Source organism: Mustela putorius, unplaced genomic scaffold (assembly GCF_011764305.1).
Source record: "Mustela putorius furo isolate JIRA1106 unplaced genomic scaffold, ASM1176430v1.1 tig00537350_pilon_pilon_pilon, whole genome shotgun sequence".
Lineage (NCBI taxonomy): Eukaryota > Metazoa > Chordata > Mammalia > Carnivora > Mustelidae > Mustela > Mustela putorius.
Window position 1 is genome coordinate 19119608 of NW_025422471.1, and position 14999 is coordinate 19134606.

Consider the following 14999-nt stretch of genomic DNA (forward strand, 5'->3'; position numbering starts at 1 on the left):
ACCTACATTGACTACAAACTAATTATGTGACTTTGGACCAAGAACTCGAGTTTTCTATGGCTGGTCTCTCATTAATCAGACAGTAACAACACCTGTCTCATAGGCCTGTCGGGAGACGATACACATAAAGCACTTGGCCCGGTTCACAGGAAACACTCTGTAAATGAGGTATCACTTCTCCTACAGCATGTCTCTTTCACATTTGAGATTAATGCCTAACCACGTAGATGTAAACACTATCGGAATTACTCTCTCAGTGTTCGCAGGTATGTATATAATCACTTCTCTGTTAGCCACAAAAATCATTTCATCCAAGCCATCAGCTTGAACTTTGTGATGGAACTAGAACGTAAAAATGTCGGTGCACATTAGCATTTACAGTTGTAAATAACCAGACCAGTCACAGTATAGTAAAAGAAGGACTTTAGGTTTCTTTGGTGAAACAAAAGCAGGTATAAAAAGTTACAAAGGTTTTAGATTTTCATTCACAAAGAAAAAAAAAAACAACAGTCATTCACATTTTACACTATACACGTTATAATATAAATACAGGAACGTATTATGTGCATTGTAATGAAGGCGAAACATTGAAACCTAAGATGTCAACACAGTATTGTTCTGTGCTCTGGAACACTCAGAGGTGGATTATACTTGGTGCAGCAACCAAGGGAACTTGCTCAAAGATGCTGAGGATGATGGGAGCCACTGTTGCTCCTTCCAAGCCAAAGGAGGTTTCATGAAAACGAATCCGTGTTGGGTTTGCTCTTTTTTGCATTTTATTCGTTGTCTACTCTTCTCAAGGTTGTTCTAACTGAAACTGGGGAAAGACTCCTAAATGCTTTCTTTCCATTATAGGGTTTTCCTCAAACGTTAAGTGGATAATGACTCAAAGTCATTTTCAGCAGTCACTTTATTCAAATAAAGGGGAGAAAACACAGTAGGAAGAGATAGGGAGAAATGTCAACATGTACACTCCACCTAACAGGAAGAAATACCCACACTCCACGCTTAACTCCTTGCTCAGAAGGGGCAAACACCATTTGCTGAAAGCTATACATTTTCCACTCTTCTCAGAATAAACACTGGATGCGTTCTATCCATCACATTATTTAATCAAGGACAAAATACCTAGATTATATGGTCCCAAACGGTGTAGGGGAAGCAAAAAGGCTAACACTGAAAAATAACTAGCATACTAGGTCAATTTTCAGGTTTGGGGGAAAATAACATCCAATAAATTAAATCAGTATGGCTTACTTCATTTATTTATGTATGCTTCACAGCTGCAGCATTCATACATGAACATTCAAAACTTTATAAAAGATTAAAATGGTTATATATACAAAATTTCTTTCTTTGACTGTGTGTGGCTGTTTTAACAATCCCCCACCCTCCAGAACCCTTAGGTCTATATCCACTTGAAATGTGTTGATCTGTAACCTTGCAAGTTAGTGTTATGAAAGCCATTAAAAAGGAGACCTGGTTGAGTTAATAATTAGCACTTTGACCCCTAAAAAAAATGCTCCTGGTCCTAGAAAAGTCCTCCGTTCAGGCCTTTCTTGTAAGTGAAGAAAAAGGAATGCAGCAAAGAAGAGTTCCACGGTGCAGTCCCTAGTTCTGTGGGGATCCTGTCAGCCAGGCTTCGGCGTCACATGGAAGCAAATCGCCCTTATGGCTGACATGGCGCAGTGACCTACGAGACCTTGCGTTTTTGTTAGCTGTCCAGAAAAAGCCGTCCTCAGTCTTGCTGACAAAAGCCAAGGGAAACTGTTTCCAGCCTAAACAAACTACAAAAAGCAGCCGAACCAATGATTAAAGACCTCTGAGGCTCCATAATCATCATTAAATACGCCCAAACTCTGTGTGACTTTTTATTTTATATACAGGATTAAAATCAACATTAAATCATCTTATTTACATTGCCATTGGTGCTGAAATGGAGCTTTTTAAATAGTACAGTAGGCTGGTATACATTATAAAATGCTCTGCACTGGAGGCAAATAGAAAACTAAAGAAATTCGATAGGCTGGAAACGGTGACTTTCTGCCCTCATTTTCTTTCATCTTGTTAGCTTTTCTTCTGAATGCCAATTCTCTCATTTAAAAACGTTTTGGGAGCACAGCAACCCCAAATGACTGGACGGTGGTCCAAAAATCCAAACCAACTGATAATACTTCTCGAGGTGATAGGAAAGGCACAGGAAGTTAGGACTTTGGCTGAAATGATGAAAACACATGTTCGCCATTTTAGGGATCAGCGCCTGGACTCCTGCCACCTCCGGCTCCAACGGTGATCATGTTTTGATGTATTTATTGAATTGTCCTTTGCTGATGAGGAATTTTTAAAGTATTTCTTAGAGTAAGTCCTTTGGTATGCAGACGCTACATGGAAGGAAAGAAAGAAAGAAAGAAAACACAACAATATTACTTGCTCCATACCCTAAACTACCAATACCGTAGTCGTAAAATGAGGGTGTCTAGTGGTTGTTATAGCACGGTTGTCCATTCTTTCTAAAGGACCACTTACGGTTCATGCAGGTAATTTTAGGCATAGCCCATCTTCCATTTCCTAGGCAACGGATAGTTGGAAGGTGGCGTTGAATGAAACCATCTTTGCAGTGATATCTAATCAGGGAGTTGATTTCATAACGAGGTTTCATCTTTCCAAAGGTCTTGGCGTTTTCTACAACAGGGGGCTGGCCGCAAGCAACTAAAGAAAAGTAAATTGGGTTATTGCCAAATAATCTAAATATTTCTATGAGTATGAATCTTTATTTTTTTCCTCTTTCCCTTTTTCTGCTACCCAGCCAAGTATCCTCCTCAAAGGCAGTCATTTAGAAATTAAAAAACTGAAAATTTTCAAGAGAAGTACTAAATACTGAGGCTCTGGGCCAAGTTTAAATCTCAGATTATATCACCTTCAGTTGTGTTTTATTAAAGAACCTTTGGGCTAAATGATCATATATGCTTCTATTCATCTGGAAGGGTTACTTTTCTGAAAAATTCCAAATTAAAAATCACCTGTCTCATGCCAACATGTGGCTTTTTGGTATGGTCTCCATCAGCATCCTAAAGTTTGTATTTACTACCCATTTTGGAACAATAATGGATTTGTGAAAATTAACTATCACAGTCACATCCCTGAAAAAACTTATAATCTATAATAACACGTAGTTTTATCATATGGATAAATATGGACAAAACATGGATTTCTAAACAGAAAGAAAAAATTCTTGGTTCCCTTTATACTTATTTTCTCTGTCTCTTTTCTGCCTGGAAATAGGGGGAAAGTCAGGACACAGCATCCATGTCTCAGTTTTATAACTCACTTATAAATGTCAACTCTTCAGAAGGGTAAAATAAAGGTAAAACTTAGACTATATAACCATCATTCTAAATTTACAATGAAAAGTTCTGAATATCAACACATGTATCAAAGCAGAAATACCAAAAAAGAAACAGCAGTAAAAGAAACCTTGCAATTTTGAAATTCAAAAAGCTGGGAAAATGGATTCAACTGAATTTGTTTTAAACTTACAGTTTTATTCAATATTAGTGCATTTGTTTTAAATGATATACTTCAATAATTAACTTTTATTAAGTTACTGTGTTTTGCTATATGTCTCTAATAAAAAATATATAACTTAACTTCAATATAATTTCCCTAAATAGCACTTCCTTTCCAGTTTACTTTGAGAATTCTGATATCACAAAGCCCATGTCATACGCTCTCATGAAATAATGCAAGCCTTCTAAGGGAAAATGATTACCAGAAACCTTCGTACCAAGATGTTTGGATGTCAGCATCCTAATATCAAAAAGTTTACAAACATTAAATTTATTTACGTAGTCAGAAAGCTGTTTACAACTATATTCTTTTGCAATGACAAATGTGGTTTCACGTAAATATTTTGTTCCTCTGATTTACTTCTCCCTGGCAGAGCAGCTTGGAACATATTGCCCTCATGACAAAGTTATCTTTAAGGAAACACAATCCAAGCGTTATCTTTTTATTCATGTAAGATACTGTCACTAGGATAGAATCTAAAAATAGATTATGATGTCATACTATCTATAACTAAGAAATTAAAAATATTTGTGTATGTGAATATTTGATCTTCACAAATTCCTACAGGATAAACTGCAATGTCTATAAAAAGATGTTATTTTCAATGAGTAAACTACACTATGTATATGGATCAATGATAACTCCAATCTGGAATATCTATAGCCTCTAACTGGTCAAGATACTAGCAAGCATCAGATAGAATGAAACCAAAGAGATCAAAAGGTTAAAAACTACCAATTAGATAACTCATTTATACCTGATTCGGTGCTATGCCAACAAATTAAAAATTGTATTTATCAATGGATAGATTTCTTCCAAAACTATATACGAAGACTTATGATGAAGCTAAAATAATTCAGTGAGTGCGGTATTGGGAAGGACAGGCAAATAGACCAGAAACAGATCCACATATATATGCTCAATACTTGACAGAAGCAACATGGCAGAAAAGTGCGGGAAAGGTAGTTTTTTCACCTGGACAACTGGGTATTATTATGGATAAAAATGTACTTGGTTTCCTACCTCAAAGTATATATGGGAAATGAATTCTAGAAGATTTAAATATAAGAATAAAGAAGGCAAAAACTATAAAATATTTATAAAACAACATAGAAGATCTTTCTGACTTTAGGGTAGGTAAAAATTTCTTAAGACACAAAAAGATTTGAACCATAAAGGAAATTGCAACAAAATGGAGAATCTGTTCATCAATAAATACCACAGGGTAAAAGTAAAAACAATGTACAAATTGTGATAAGATATATACAACATATATAATTGTCAAAGGATTATAAACTAGGATATAAAAAGGATGATATGTGATATGTGATAAATCATATAAAAGAGAAGCAATCAATTTTTTAAAATAAGGAATGCACATGAACAGAAACTTCACAAAAGGGTATAAATGAAAGACATGTAAGTATATTAAATGATATTCAGGGAAAAGCATCCAAGAAAATGCAAAATAAATCACAAGAGATAACATTTTATACCCACTAGATTGGCAAAAATCTCCAAGTCCAATAATATCAAATGTTAGAGAAGATGTGGAGTAACAGGACCTCTCACAAATGCTGGTGGGACTGCAAATTGGTACAACTACTTTGGAAAACAATCTGGCATTTTCTAGTAAATTTGATGGTACATATGTCCCATGACTCAGCAATGCCACTCCTGGAAAAATACCCTACGAAAGCTCACAAAGGGCTCCTGGGATCAAGTTCAAGAATGTGGATAGAAACAGTGTTCAGGGGCGCCTGGGTGGCTCAGTGGGTTAAAGCCTCTGCCTTCGGCTCAGGTCATGATCCCAGGGTCCTGGGATCAAGCCCCACGTCAGGCTCTCTGCTCAGTGGGGAGCCGCTTCCCCCTCTCTCTCTCTCTGCTTACCTCCCTGCCTACTTGTGATCTCCTTCTGTCAAATAAATAAAATCTTAAGAAAACAAAAAGAAAGTGTTTATAGTAGCAAAAACACTCAAAATAACCCAGTGTCTACTGACAGGAGAAGTGGTAAATGAAGCATTATATAGTTAGTTATACATAAAATACTGTAAGCAGAAAAATGAAGAAATACAGCTAAATATATCAATATGGGTAAATCTCACAAATGATGCTGAAAAAAGAAGCAAGTCACAAAATACATATAGGATGATTCTACTTGAAATTCAAAAGTGTGCAAAACAAAACAATTTGTTATTTACAAATGCAAGTATGTGTGATAATACTAAAGAGAAAAGTGAGGGAATTAAGTCATTATCTATGGTTGCAATTGGAATGGGATTGTAAGGGACCTGCAGGGTGCTCCAAAGATGTGTGGACAGGATGCACAGTGTTCTTAAAAAATACACTTGGGGCACCTGGGTGGCTCAGTGGGTCAAAGCCTCTGCCTACGGCTCAGGTCATGATCTCAGGGTCCTGGGATGGAGCCCTGCATCAGGCTCTCCGCTCAGCAGGGAGCCTGCTTCCTCCTCTCTCTCTCTCTGCCTGCCTCTCTGCCTACTTGTGATCTGTCAAATAAATAAGTAAAATCTTTAAAATAAATAAATAAATAAAATAAAAAATACACACACGCGCACACACACGCACACGCACGCGCGCACACACACGCACGCACATGCACTTTGAGGGTGATGTTGCCAAGAACAACTAGTATCTATTCAAGAACAAGACACCACTGAGAGATTCCTAGTACCGGGAGGGGAGGATGAAACCCCTGCAACACAGAGACCAAGACAGACTACATTAGCAGATAACAGAGGGGTTAAACCACTCTGCTCTTCCCCCAGGACTGCGCAGCACCATGTACAGAGGTCTTCCCTGAGCTGCTGGTTCCCACAGTTGCAAAAAAGAACCCGGGACAGATAATCAGCCTGCCCCAGCACTATGGGATGCTTTGTGGGAGCCCTACTCTGCTCTTGCACTACAGGGCTTACAGAGGGATTTTTGGGGTCCAGCCACTGGGAATCCAACTGTGACTGTGAAGGGGGAGGGGCTTGAAATAACCAGCACTTATTAAACTTTAGCAGACTAAATTCATACCTGTACTGCCTCAGGAGTAGCCCCCAGGCAGCAGTTTTGGTTACCTGCTGAGGCCAGGCAGAGGCACACTCTGATCATGGACCTTGGCTGGATACAGATCTGTCTCATTTAGATCCTCAAATGAGTTTTGCCAGGCTAGAGGCTGGCTTGCCCGCATCCAGGCAAGGGGCTGAGTCACAGCCTCATCTGGTATGGAGAGTGTCTTCCAACTCCTCTGACCAGGAGGACTGATGACAACTCCAAACAACCGAGTTTAAAAAAATGGACAAAGGGCCCGAAGAGACATTTCTCCAAAGATCTATGAAAGGCCAAGAGGTCTATGAAAAGATGCTCAGCAGACTAGTCATGAGGGAAATGCAAATTAAAACCATAATGACATCACCTCACGCCTATTTGAATGGCTATCATCAATAAGACAAGAGATAACATACTGGACAGGATACGGAGAAAAGGGAACCCTTGTGAGATTGTAAATTGGTACAGGTACTAGGAAAGCAGGGAGGAGGTTTGTGGGATCCTCAAAAACATAAAATTGAATTGCCATATATCCAGCAATTCTGCTTCTGGGAATGTACACAAAAGTTACAAAAACACGAACACTAAAAGATATCTGCATCCACCATGTCTACTGCAGCATTATTTACACTAGTCAAGATGTGGAAACAACCTAAGTGTCCAGCAGTGGATGATGGGATAAAGAAGCTGTGGTAGATGTACATACATGTACAGTAGAATATTATTCAGCCATAAAGACTGAGGAAATCATGCTATTTAGGATAACATGAATGGGCCTTGAGGGCATTACACTAAGGGAAGTATGTCAGACGGAGAAAGACAAATACTATATGATCTCCCTTACATGTGGAAGCTAAAGCAAATCTAAAATCCACTTCTAAATATGTGGTTACCAGAGTTGGGGGTAGGAGGTGGGGGAATTGAAGGAAAGTGTCAAAAGGTACAAACTCCCAGTTGTAAGATAAATAAATGATAAGGATTTAATGTAACGCGATGACTAACACTGCTGTACGGTACATAGGAAAGCGGATGAGAGTAAAGCCTGAGTTCTCATCACAAGCAGAAAAATTTTTCCCCCTTTACTCTTCTTCCTTTTCTTTTTATTTTATCTACGTGAGAGGACAGATGTTAGCTGAACTGTGGTAATCATTTCATAATATATGTAAATCAAACCGTCACATGGTACGCCTTGAACTTATACAGTGATGTCTGTCAATTACCTCTCAGTAAAACTAGGAAATATAATCCTCTTTACAGGTATTTAATTCAAGTAAAATTACTTGGTTCTGTATGTTTAAAGATGTCTAAGATCATCTAAAAGGAGAAATAAGTCTTTTATTAAAGTCTATAGACATTAATAAAATTCCCCAGAGTATTGATTAATAAAGAGTTAAGTCTCTATGACTAAAATGATAGTAGGATGATAAAATACAAGAATCATTTTTGTTTTGTTTTGTTTTCCCTTTAATGAGGTGGAGTCCCTATTTTACAAATCTCTTTCCCCCTCAGAAAATGCAAACCATAGTGCTGTTTTTGTGAAACATTTGTAGCTATAGGGCTGTGGTGGTCATCCTGGGGCAGTTCTTTTCCTCTCCCTCCCTCCCCAGAAATAGGTGGTAAAGTCTAGAGACACTGATGGTTATTACACAGCAAAGGAGGAGGGTCTGGAGGGGAGGAGACTGCTACTGGCATTCAGTGCACTGAGGGCAAAAATGCTGCAAAACATTCCGCAATGCACAGGACCGCCCCCACAACTAAGCATGATCTGGACCAAAAGTTGAACAGTGATGCTGTTGAGAAATCCTGCTTTAGGAAAAAATAACAGGGGAAATAGATGAATGCTCTCAGATCACAAAGAGAAAAGCGTGACTCCAGGGAACATCTAGAAATGGAAGAAGACAAACATGACATTCAGATTAAGGTGAACAGTTCATCAAAGACTTCTTAGACTAGGAACAGGGAAAACAGCAAACACTTGGTTTGCTATTTTCACGAGTCCCATGGCAAAAGTGCAGAAGTAATGCACGTGGCCGAGGAAGCCGCTCATACAGAAGGATATTCAGAGTTGGTTCTGCTTTAGGTAAGAGAAGAGCAGAGAGAGTGACAAGCTGGTAGCTGAGTTTCATCCGAGCTCTGTGTATCTCAGTGTTTTCTTTCTTCTGATAGAATTTCTTACTATTAGAGTTGCAGTCTTTCCTAAAATATCTACAGAGTGTATATTTTTAGTTGATTATTTTTTATCAAAAGACAAAAAAATCGAATGGATTTCATTTTTTGCATTTGTATTCTTACTCAATGAAAAAGTCTGGGTAAAGTTAGAGGCAAAATTTCATGTTCTAAGACCATTATCAATTGTAAGCAGGTTTAAAAAAAAATGTGATGGAATTCCCATTTTTTAAATGAAGAAGTTGGGACAGTGTGCCTTAGAAATTCAAACATACTGGTCAATAATAAAGACTTTTTAAAAATCAGCATTTGTAATTTTATCTATTTAATGTCAACTGAGTAATTCTTATTACAGAACTTACATTTCAAGTGTTATTATTTTATCATACGTTGAAGGTATTCAGCCAGAGAGAGAGCAATGCTGTTTTGGGCTATTGTTTACACCCAAGGAACTCCTAAGGCAATGATGAAAAAATTCAAATGCCTGCCTAGAAAGACCAGGCACTTAACCACAGTGAGGCAAGGAGCAAAGAGCTGGAGACTGTAGTCCCCACGGAAGGAGGATGGTGGTTTTGAGCACTCGTAAATTTGCACATGGACCAAATGGTACCAGTTCTTATTTTTTTACAAAAAATCCAGATTATTTTTAATATATCCCAATTTTTTTGTTGTTCTTTGTTTTTATTTAACAGAGAGAGAGAGAGATCACAAGTAGGCAGAGAGGCAGGCAGAGAGCGGGGCAGGAAGCAGGCTCCCTGCTGAGCAGAGCCATCCCAGGACCCTGAGATCATGATCTGAGCCGAAGGCAGATGGTTTAACCCACTGGGCCACCCAAGTGCCTCAATATACCCCAATTTTTAAATGTTGACAACTAATTTTTCTTAATGTTCTCCTCATCAGAATAAGCAGGTAGATAGTCTCTTAGACAGCACTTTGTTTTTCTGAAAGATATTGCCAGGTAGGGTTTTTTTTTTTTTTTTTTAAATATAAACGCTACATTGTTATCTTAGCATCTCACATCTAAAGTAAAGACATTACTGAAAATAAACTTTTCAAATGTACTGGAAGAGTGGAATATTCCAGAGGCAGCAAGAGATGCCGTGCATGATATCCAGTTCGTGTCTTGAAGTGATGAAGGTTATTCTTCCTGAATTCACTTGATAACTAAAATGCAGATCAAGTTCTTTATTAATTAATCATTACCTGTTCCTTTTTTGCAGGTATAGGTGAGATGATAATTGCAGGGAACATCATTCCACTGGCCGTTCTCATGCCAAATGATTACGACACAATCTTCTCCAGCAGAGAAGAAGCTGTCCGGCTGGTTGGGCCTCCAGTTCTCATATTGCTGTGAAAATGGAGGAAGAACAGAACTAACTACTTGATTGTTAAAAAGTAGCAAATGATAAAACTGACAGAGACATGACATCACAACAGAATTAGAAAGACTCAACTTTTAAACTACCTAACTGAAATTATTTTAATGGTAAAGAAAAAGACTTCTATGCTCCAAGTGGAAAACATCTGTATCTCATTCTCTCTTCAACAAATATGTAATTTCTTTTTCCTTTGACAGTAAGATAGGTCTGAGGAATTTTGTTCTGGTTATCTTAGATGTTTAAATATATAATCAATGCTTGACTTTAGAAATGTAATCATATTATTATTAGATGTAACAATATTAATGGAAGTGGAAATAGAAAAAATCCATCACTCGTCATGCTTTCTCTCGGGCCTTATGCACAGATATAATTTTATGTAGTTGTGATTATAGTGTAATAGGATTTTTATTCTTCCTTTTACATCTTTATCACTATAAAATGTGTTTTCTTGCCTTATTTAATGTTATTGTTTTTATCTAACAATAATTAAAAGACTGTATTTGGAAAGATAAAGTCAGAGAAGAAAGAACTGTATGTAAGGGTAAGGCAATTGTTTCCAATTCAGGGCATGTCAAAAAACCAACCAAACAAACAACCAACCAAACAAACAAAAAAAGCACAATGGCTACTTTTATGTCTTTTAAAAATGTATAATAAATAGATTAGAGAATATCAATATTTTTTTCTTTCTTCTCAGAAAAACAAATAGCTTTTAAGACCATTACGTATGGTAAAAACCTTGATCTTTGATAAAATAATTTGTGAGAAGATCTAAAGTTTGAAAGCTTCCAGATTAAGAGACCTACTTTTCCTTCAATTTCTTTGCCTCCCTTTGCTTTAAAATCCTCCTTAATCGTGCCAAAATTAAGATAGGAGATAAGAGATTCCTGCTATGTAAAAAAGAATCTTTGGGAAGTAATAAAATTGGAATGAACCAAGATAAGCTTAATAAAGTTACTGTGGTGTTTTAATTTTTGTTTTGTATTTTTGTGGGTTTTTTGGTTTGTTTGTTTTTACCAAAACACAGAATGAAGGGTGTTTTTATTTTTCTGGTGAAAATCCATGAATTTTATGGACTGAAATCCAATTCTAGTAGCCTGAATGGTACCACTGAGTTGGCCTTGGAAAGGTTGTTCACAAGACCAAAGCGTTTTTGACTGGCAGGTCTCCCTGCGACCAGGAACTGACATTTGCTCTAAAATGGGTTTCCAATTATTTCTCCATTTTCTTCTCTTTGCTAACTGACCTCCCTTTTCATCCCTCACCCTCCACTATGTTTGTTCTTTTTGCTATTCTTTTAAAATAGATAATAAACAAGAAAATGGGAAAAGAAAGAAATATAAGTCATATTCAGCCTATTGCTGGTCTATATAACTAAGCGGCCTTTAGCAGATAAATTGAAGCAGGATCAAAATAAAAATTCTTACACTAAATAAAATTAATAAATAAAAAAAAGGAATGCCTTGAAACTAACAAAGATCTGTATTTAATACTTTCTAATGGCCAAAGGTTCCAGAGTTCCCGAGATACTTATGGATATTGGAGCTCAATAATTTCTAGGTAACTTTCTAACTAACCTCTTACATGAAACAAGTAAAAGTCCTCAGAGTTGGAACATTTTTGAAGATCTCAATAGAATGTGCAAATTTTGCAATGCTCCCTGCTTCCTTGTCCCTACCCACACTGCTCATGTCTCTTCCTTGCTTCGTCTTCATAACAACTATTAACTTCTCATGTCCCATATAATTTATGCATTGTATTGTTTTCTCCTTAGTAGAATGTAAGCTCATTGATGACATGAATTTGGGAGGTGCCTGGGTGGCTCAGTGGCTTAAAGCCTCTATCTTCGGTTCAGGTCATGATCTCCTGGGATCAAGCCCTGCACTGGGCTCTCTGTTTGCCAAGGAGCCTGCTTCCTCCTCTCTCTCTCTGCCTGTCTCTCTGCCTACTTGTGATCTCTGTCTGTCAAATAAATACATAAAAATGCTAAAAAAAAAAAAGACATGAATTTGGGGTTCTTCTGTTTACTACTGTATCCTTAGTGCTGGGAATTATGCCTGCACACACTGGTACTGTTTAATAAATAATTTGATATTTAGGAATAATGAACAATAGCGTGTGTTGCTTTCTTCCTTATTCATATCAACTTCTAATTGAAGATGTTGCTTGCGGCTACCAAGTGCTGGGCGAGACAGGCAATACCATTCAGGAAAACAGTTGGTAATACATATCAAGAGCCTCAAAAAGTTCCAACCCTTAGACCCCCTAATTCCACTTCTAAAATTCTATCCTAAAAAGTAATCAGAGATGTGAACAATAGTTTATCCAAAATGTTATTTATACTAGCAGTAAATGGGTAAAAATCTATAGAGTGAATATGTATTCAATAAATTATGGTCAGACAAGTAATATGTTATGTAGCCATTAAATTACTTGTCTGTGAAAAATACATAAGAAGACAGAAAATATTAAAAGATGTGTTAAGTTAAAATTAAAAATCAAAATACTAAAAATATACAATGATCCAAATTTTACAGGTACTCTCAGATATAGCTGTGTGTGTATATGTGTGTGTGCACGCATATGCCCATGTGCATGTCTGTGAAAGACCAAAAGGAAATGCAGCAAAATGTGACAAAGTTAATTTCTGAGTTATATGAGACAGAGATAATATTTTATTCCATATATTCTTATACATTTTTCACTTCCCTAGAGTGAGCATAAATTATTTTTTGAATAGGTAAAAATGAACATTGTAAAATGATCTATACAGCAATCAGAAAGAACTTGTAAAATTCTTAGCTAAACTTTTTCTGATCTAACCTCAACAAATATCACTTCAAGTTACCAGTTACTTGACTGCCATGGATTTTGCAGCTGACATTTCTTCATGAACTGAACAATGATCGTCTCATTTTCACACTGAAATGAGATTCAGATTCCATGCCACTGAAGTGATTCTCAGGGCTTAAGCTGCCCAGACTCAGACCTCTGGTAAAAGATTTAATTGTTTTTGGTAGGAATTACATTTGGCTTGCAACAGTGATTTAAAACCTGTGTTCTGTGTCATTGCTTGGGCAGAACTGTGGCTTAATGGTGCAGGACCAAACTTTGGGTCTGTGGTTTTTACAAGAATGTCTGATACCCACAGGCATGTCACACTATTACCTCATATCTGATAGCTCCATTGTGCAGATTTATTTTGGCTAGGATGCTTTGGTTTTGCTCCATGTTATTGCCTAACTAACTTAGTAAAGGAAACTTCACTTTTCTGAATAACTTTCTTTGTTTCTCCCTGAATTCTTTATAGCTTTATTTTTAATGTCACTTGCAGGGGAAAGGGTATAAAAAATAAATTGTTGACTTCAGGTTTAAAAATGTATATTTTTCACTAAAGTTAAATGTTAGATAGAGATCTCTGCTCCGGAAATCAATTCTGAGTTATAAGAATGTAATAGAGCCTCTCTCATATAGGCAGTGTCTTATACATACAGAAATGTAGATTCCTGGAATGAGCAGAGAAAAATACCCCACTCCCATCTTGATGTTTTTTCTTTTCATTTGGAATTCTAAGCAGACATCCTGCGTGATCTTCCCTAAATCAACTCTACTCTAGGGCTGGATGGGCAAACTAAGAATTATTCCAAAAAAGCCAGCATAGTTTGCAGAGAATTCATTTTAACACCATCAACAAAAACAAATGCTGATCAGACCTCTGAATGTCTGTGTCTCAGAGACTCATGTGCCCCAACCCAAACCCCAAACTCTCATTGCCTTGCCAAGAAAGCAGAATTAGATGAAGACTATATCTGAAAAGAGAACGCTAAATTACTTTGCATTTTCATTCTCTTCTACGGTAAAGAAAATCATGACATAAGACTCAAGTAGTTGACATAGAAGAAGCCTCCTCAAGGTAGAAAAATTTCTAAATCGTCTATAACAAACTTGTATATTATTTTGTATCAGTATGAAATTGCTTCATGTTGTCTACTGTATGACAAAGAGTTCCAGTTAAATGACTCTTCTCTGTATCTGTAGAAAACAAAAGTGCCAAAAAAGACAACTATTTCAATTAAATTGGATTTAATAACTTTTCAGTTATTGCTTTCTCTTTCTTTTTCCCCCAAATGGGTTCAAACAAGTCAACTGCCAAAAGCATAAAATGATTCAAAAAATCCTGGCCACAATCCAACAGCAAAGCATGGTTCTCTCACATGAAAATTGTCTCCACAAACCAGAGAACTCATTTTGAATCAGTCCTGATATCAAGAAGAAAAACTCAGAAGAGACCGAAGTTATTCACCAAAATCTATCAAACTTTATAGATGTTTAGCTTACGTTGTTCCAAATAATCTGTATTTTATTGTAAAAAATTTGTTTCTGTCTCACCTTAACATAAAACCAAAGAATTAACCTGCAAGTCCTCTGGAGCACACAAGAATTTCCTGTCTGCCAAAACTCTTCGCTCTCAGCAAGGGACCTCAATTTCACAGACCTACAAGGGACCTGACTCATTCTTCTCAAGCAGCATGGCTGAAGAGATATTTTCTCTTCCCAGTGCTTTGCAAGTCTCCAACTTGATTCCATAAACACACTGAGAAGGATAAAGTGTGTGTGTGTGTGTTTGGGGGTAGAGGTGGGGTCTCTGCTTTGGAAAGTTATTAACAACCTACTCAAGTTAGATAGGGTTGACATCCTTTCAAGGTGAATCTCTGGTTATATAGTGTCTAGGAGTCCCAACTATCATTCAGAGATACCGGACACACTTTTTATCTTTAAAATACACACCACGTGGCCATGATCAATGGCCCTAAAATCTCAGCAGATAAC

At 37.0% G+C, this 14999-nt stretch overlaps 1 protein-coding gene across 4 annotated transcripts in view; it reads right to left on the reverse strand.

Annotated features, from left to right (window-relative positions):
* Positions 1-411: 411 nt before the first annotated feature.
* The window catches only part of VCAN (versican), a 117571-nt gene continuing 102983 nt past the window's right edge, over positions 412-14999 (reverse strand). For all 4 annotated transcript variants that reach the window (XM_045074464.1, XM_004759123.3, XM_004759125.3 and 1 more), the window contains 3 exons: positions 9991-10135; positions 2527-2709; positions 412-2381 (listed from right to left, as the gene is read on the reverse strand). In XM_045074464.1, coding sequence (XP_044930399.1) covers positions 2254-2381; positions 2527-2709; positions 9991-10135 — 456 coding nt within the window. In that variant the 3' untranslated portion in view covers positions 412-2253. The remainder of the gene's footprint in view (positions 2382-2526; positions 2710-9990; positions 10136-14999) is intronic.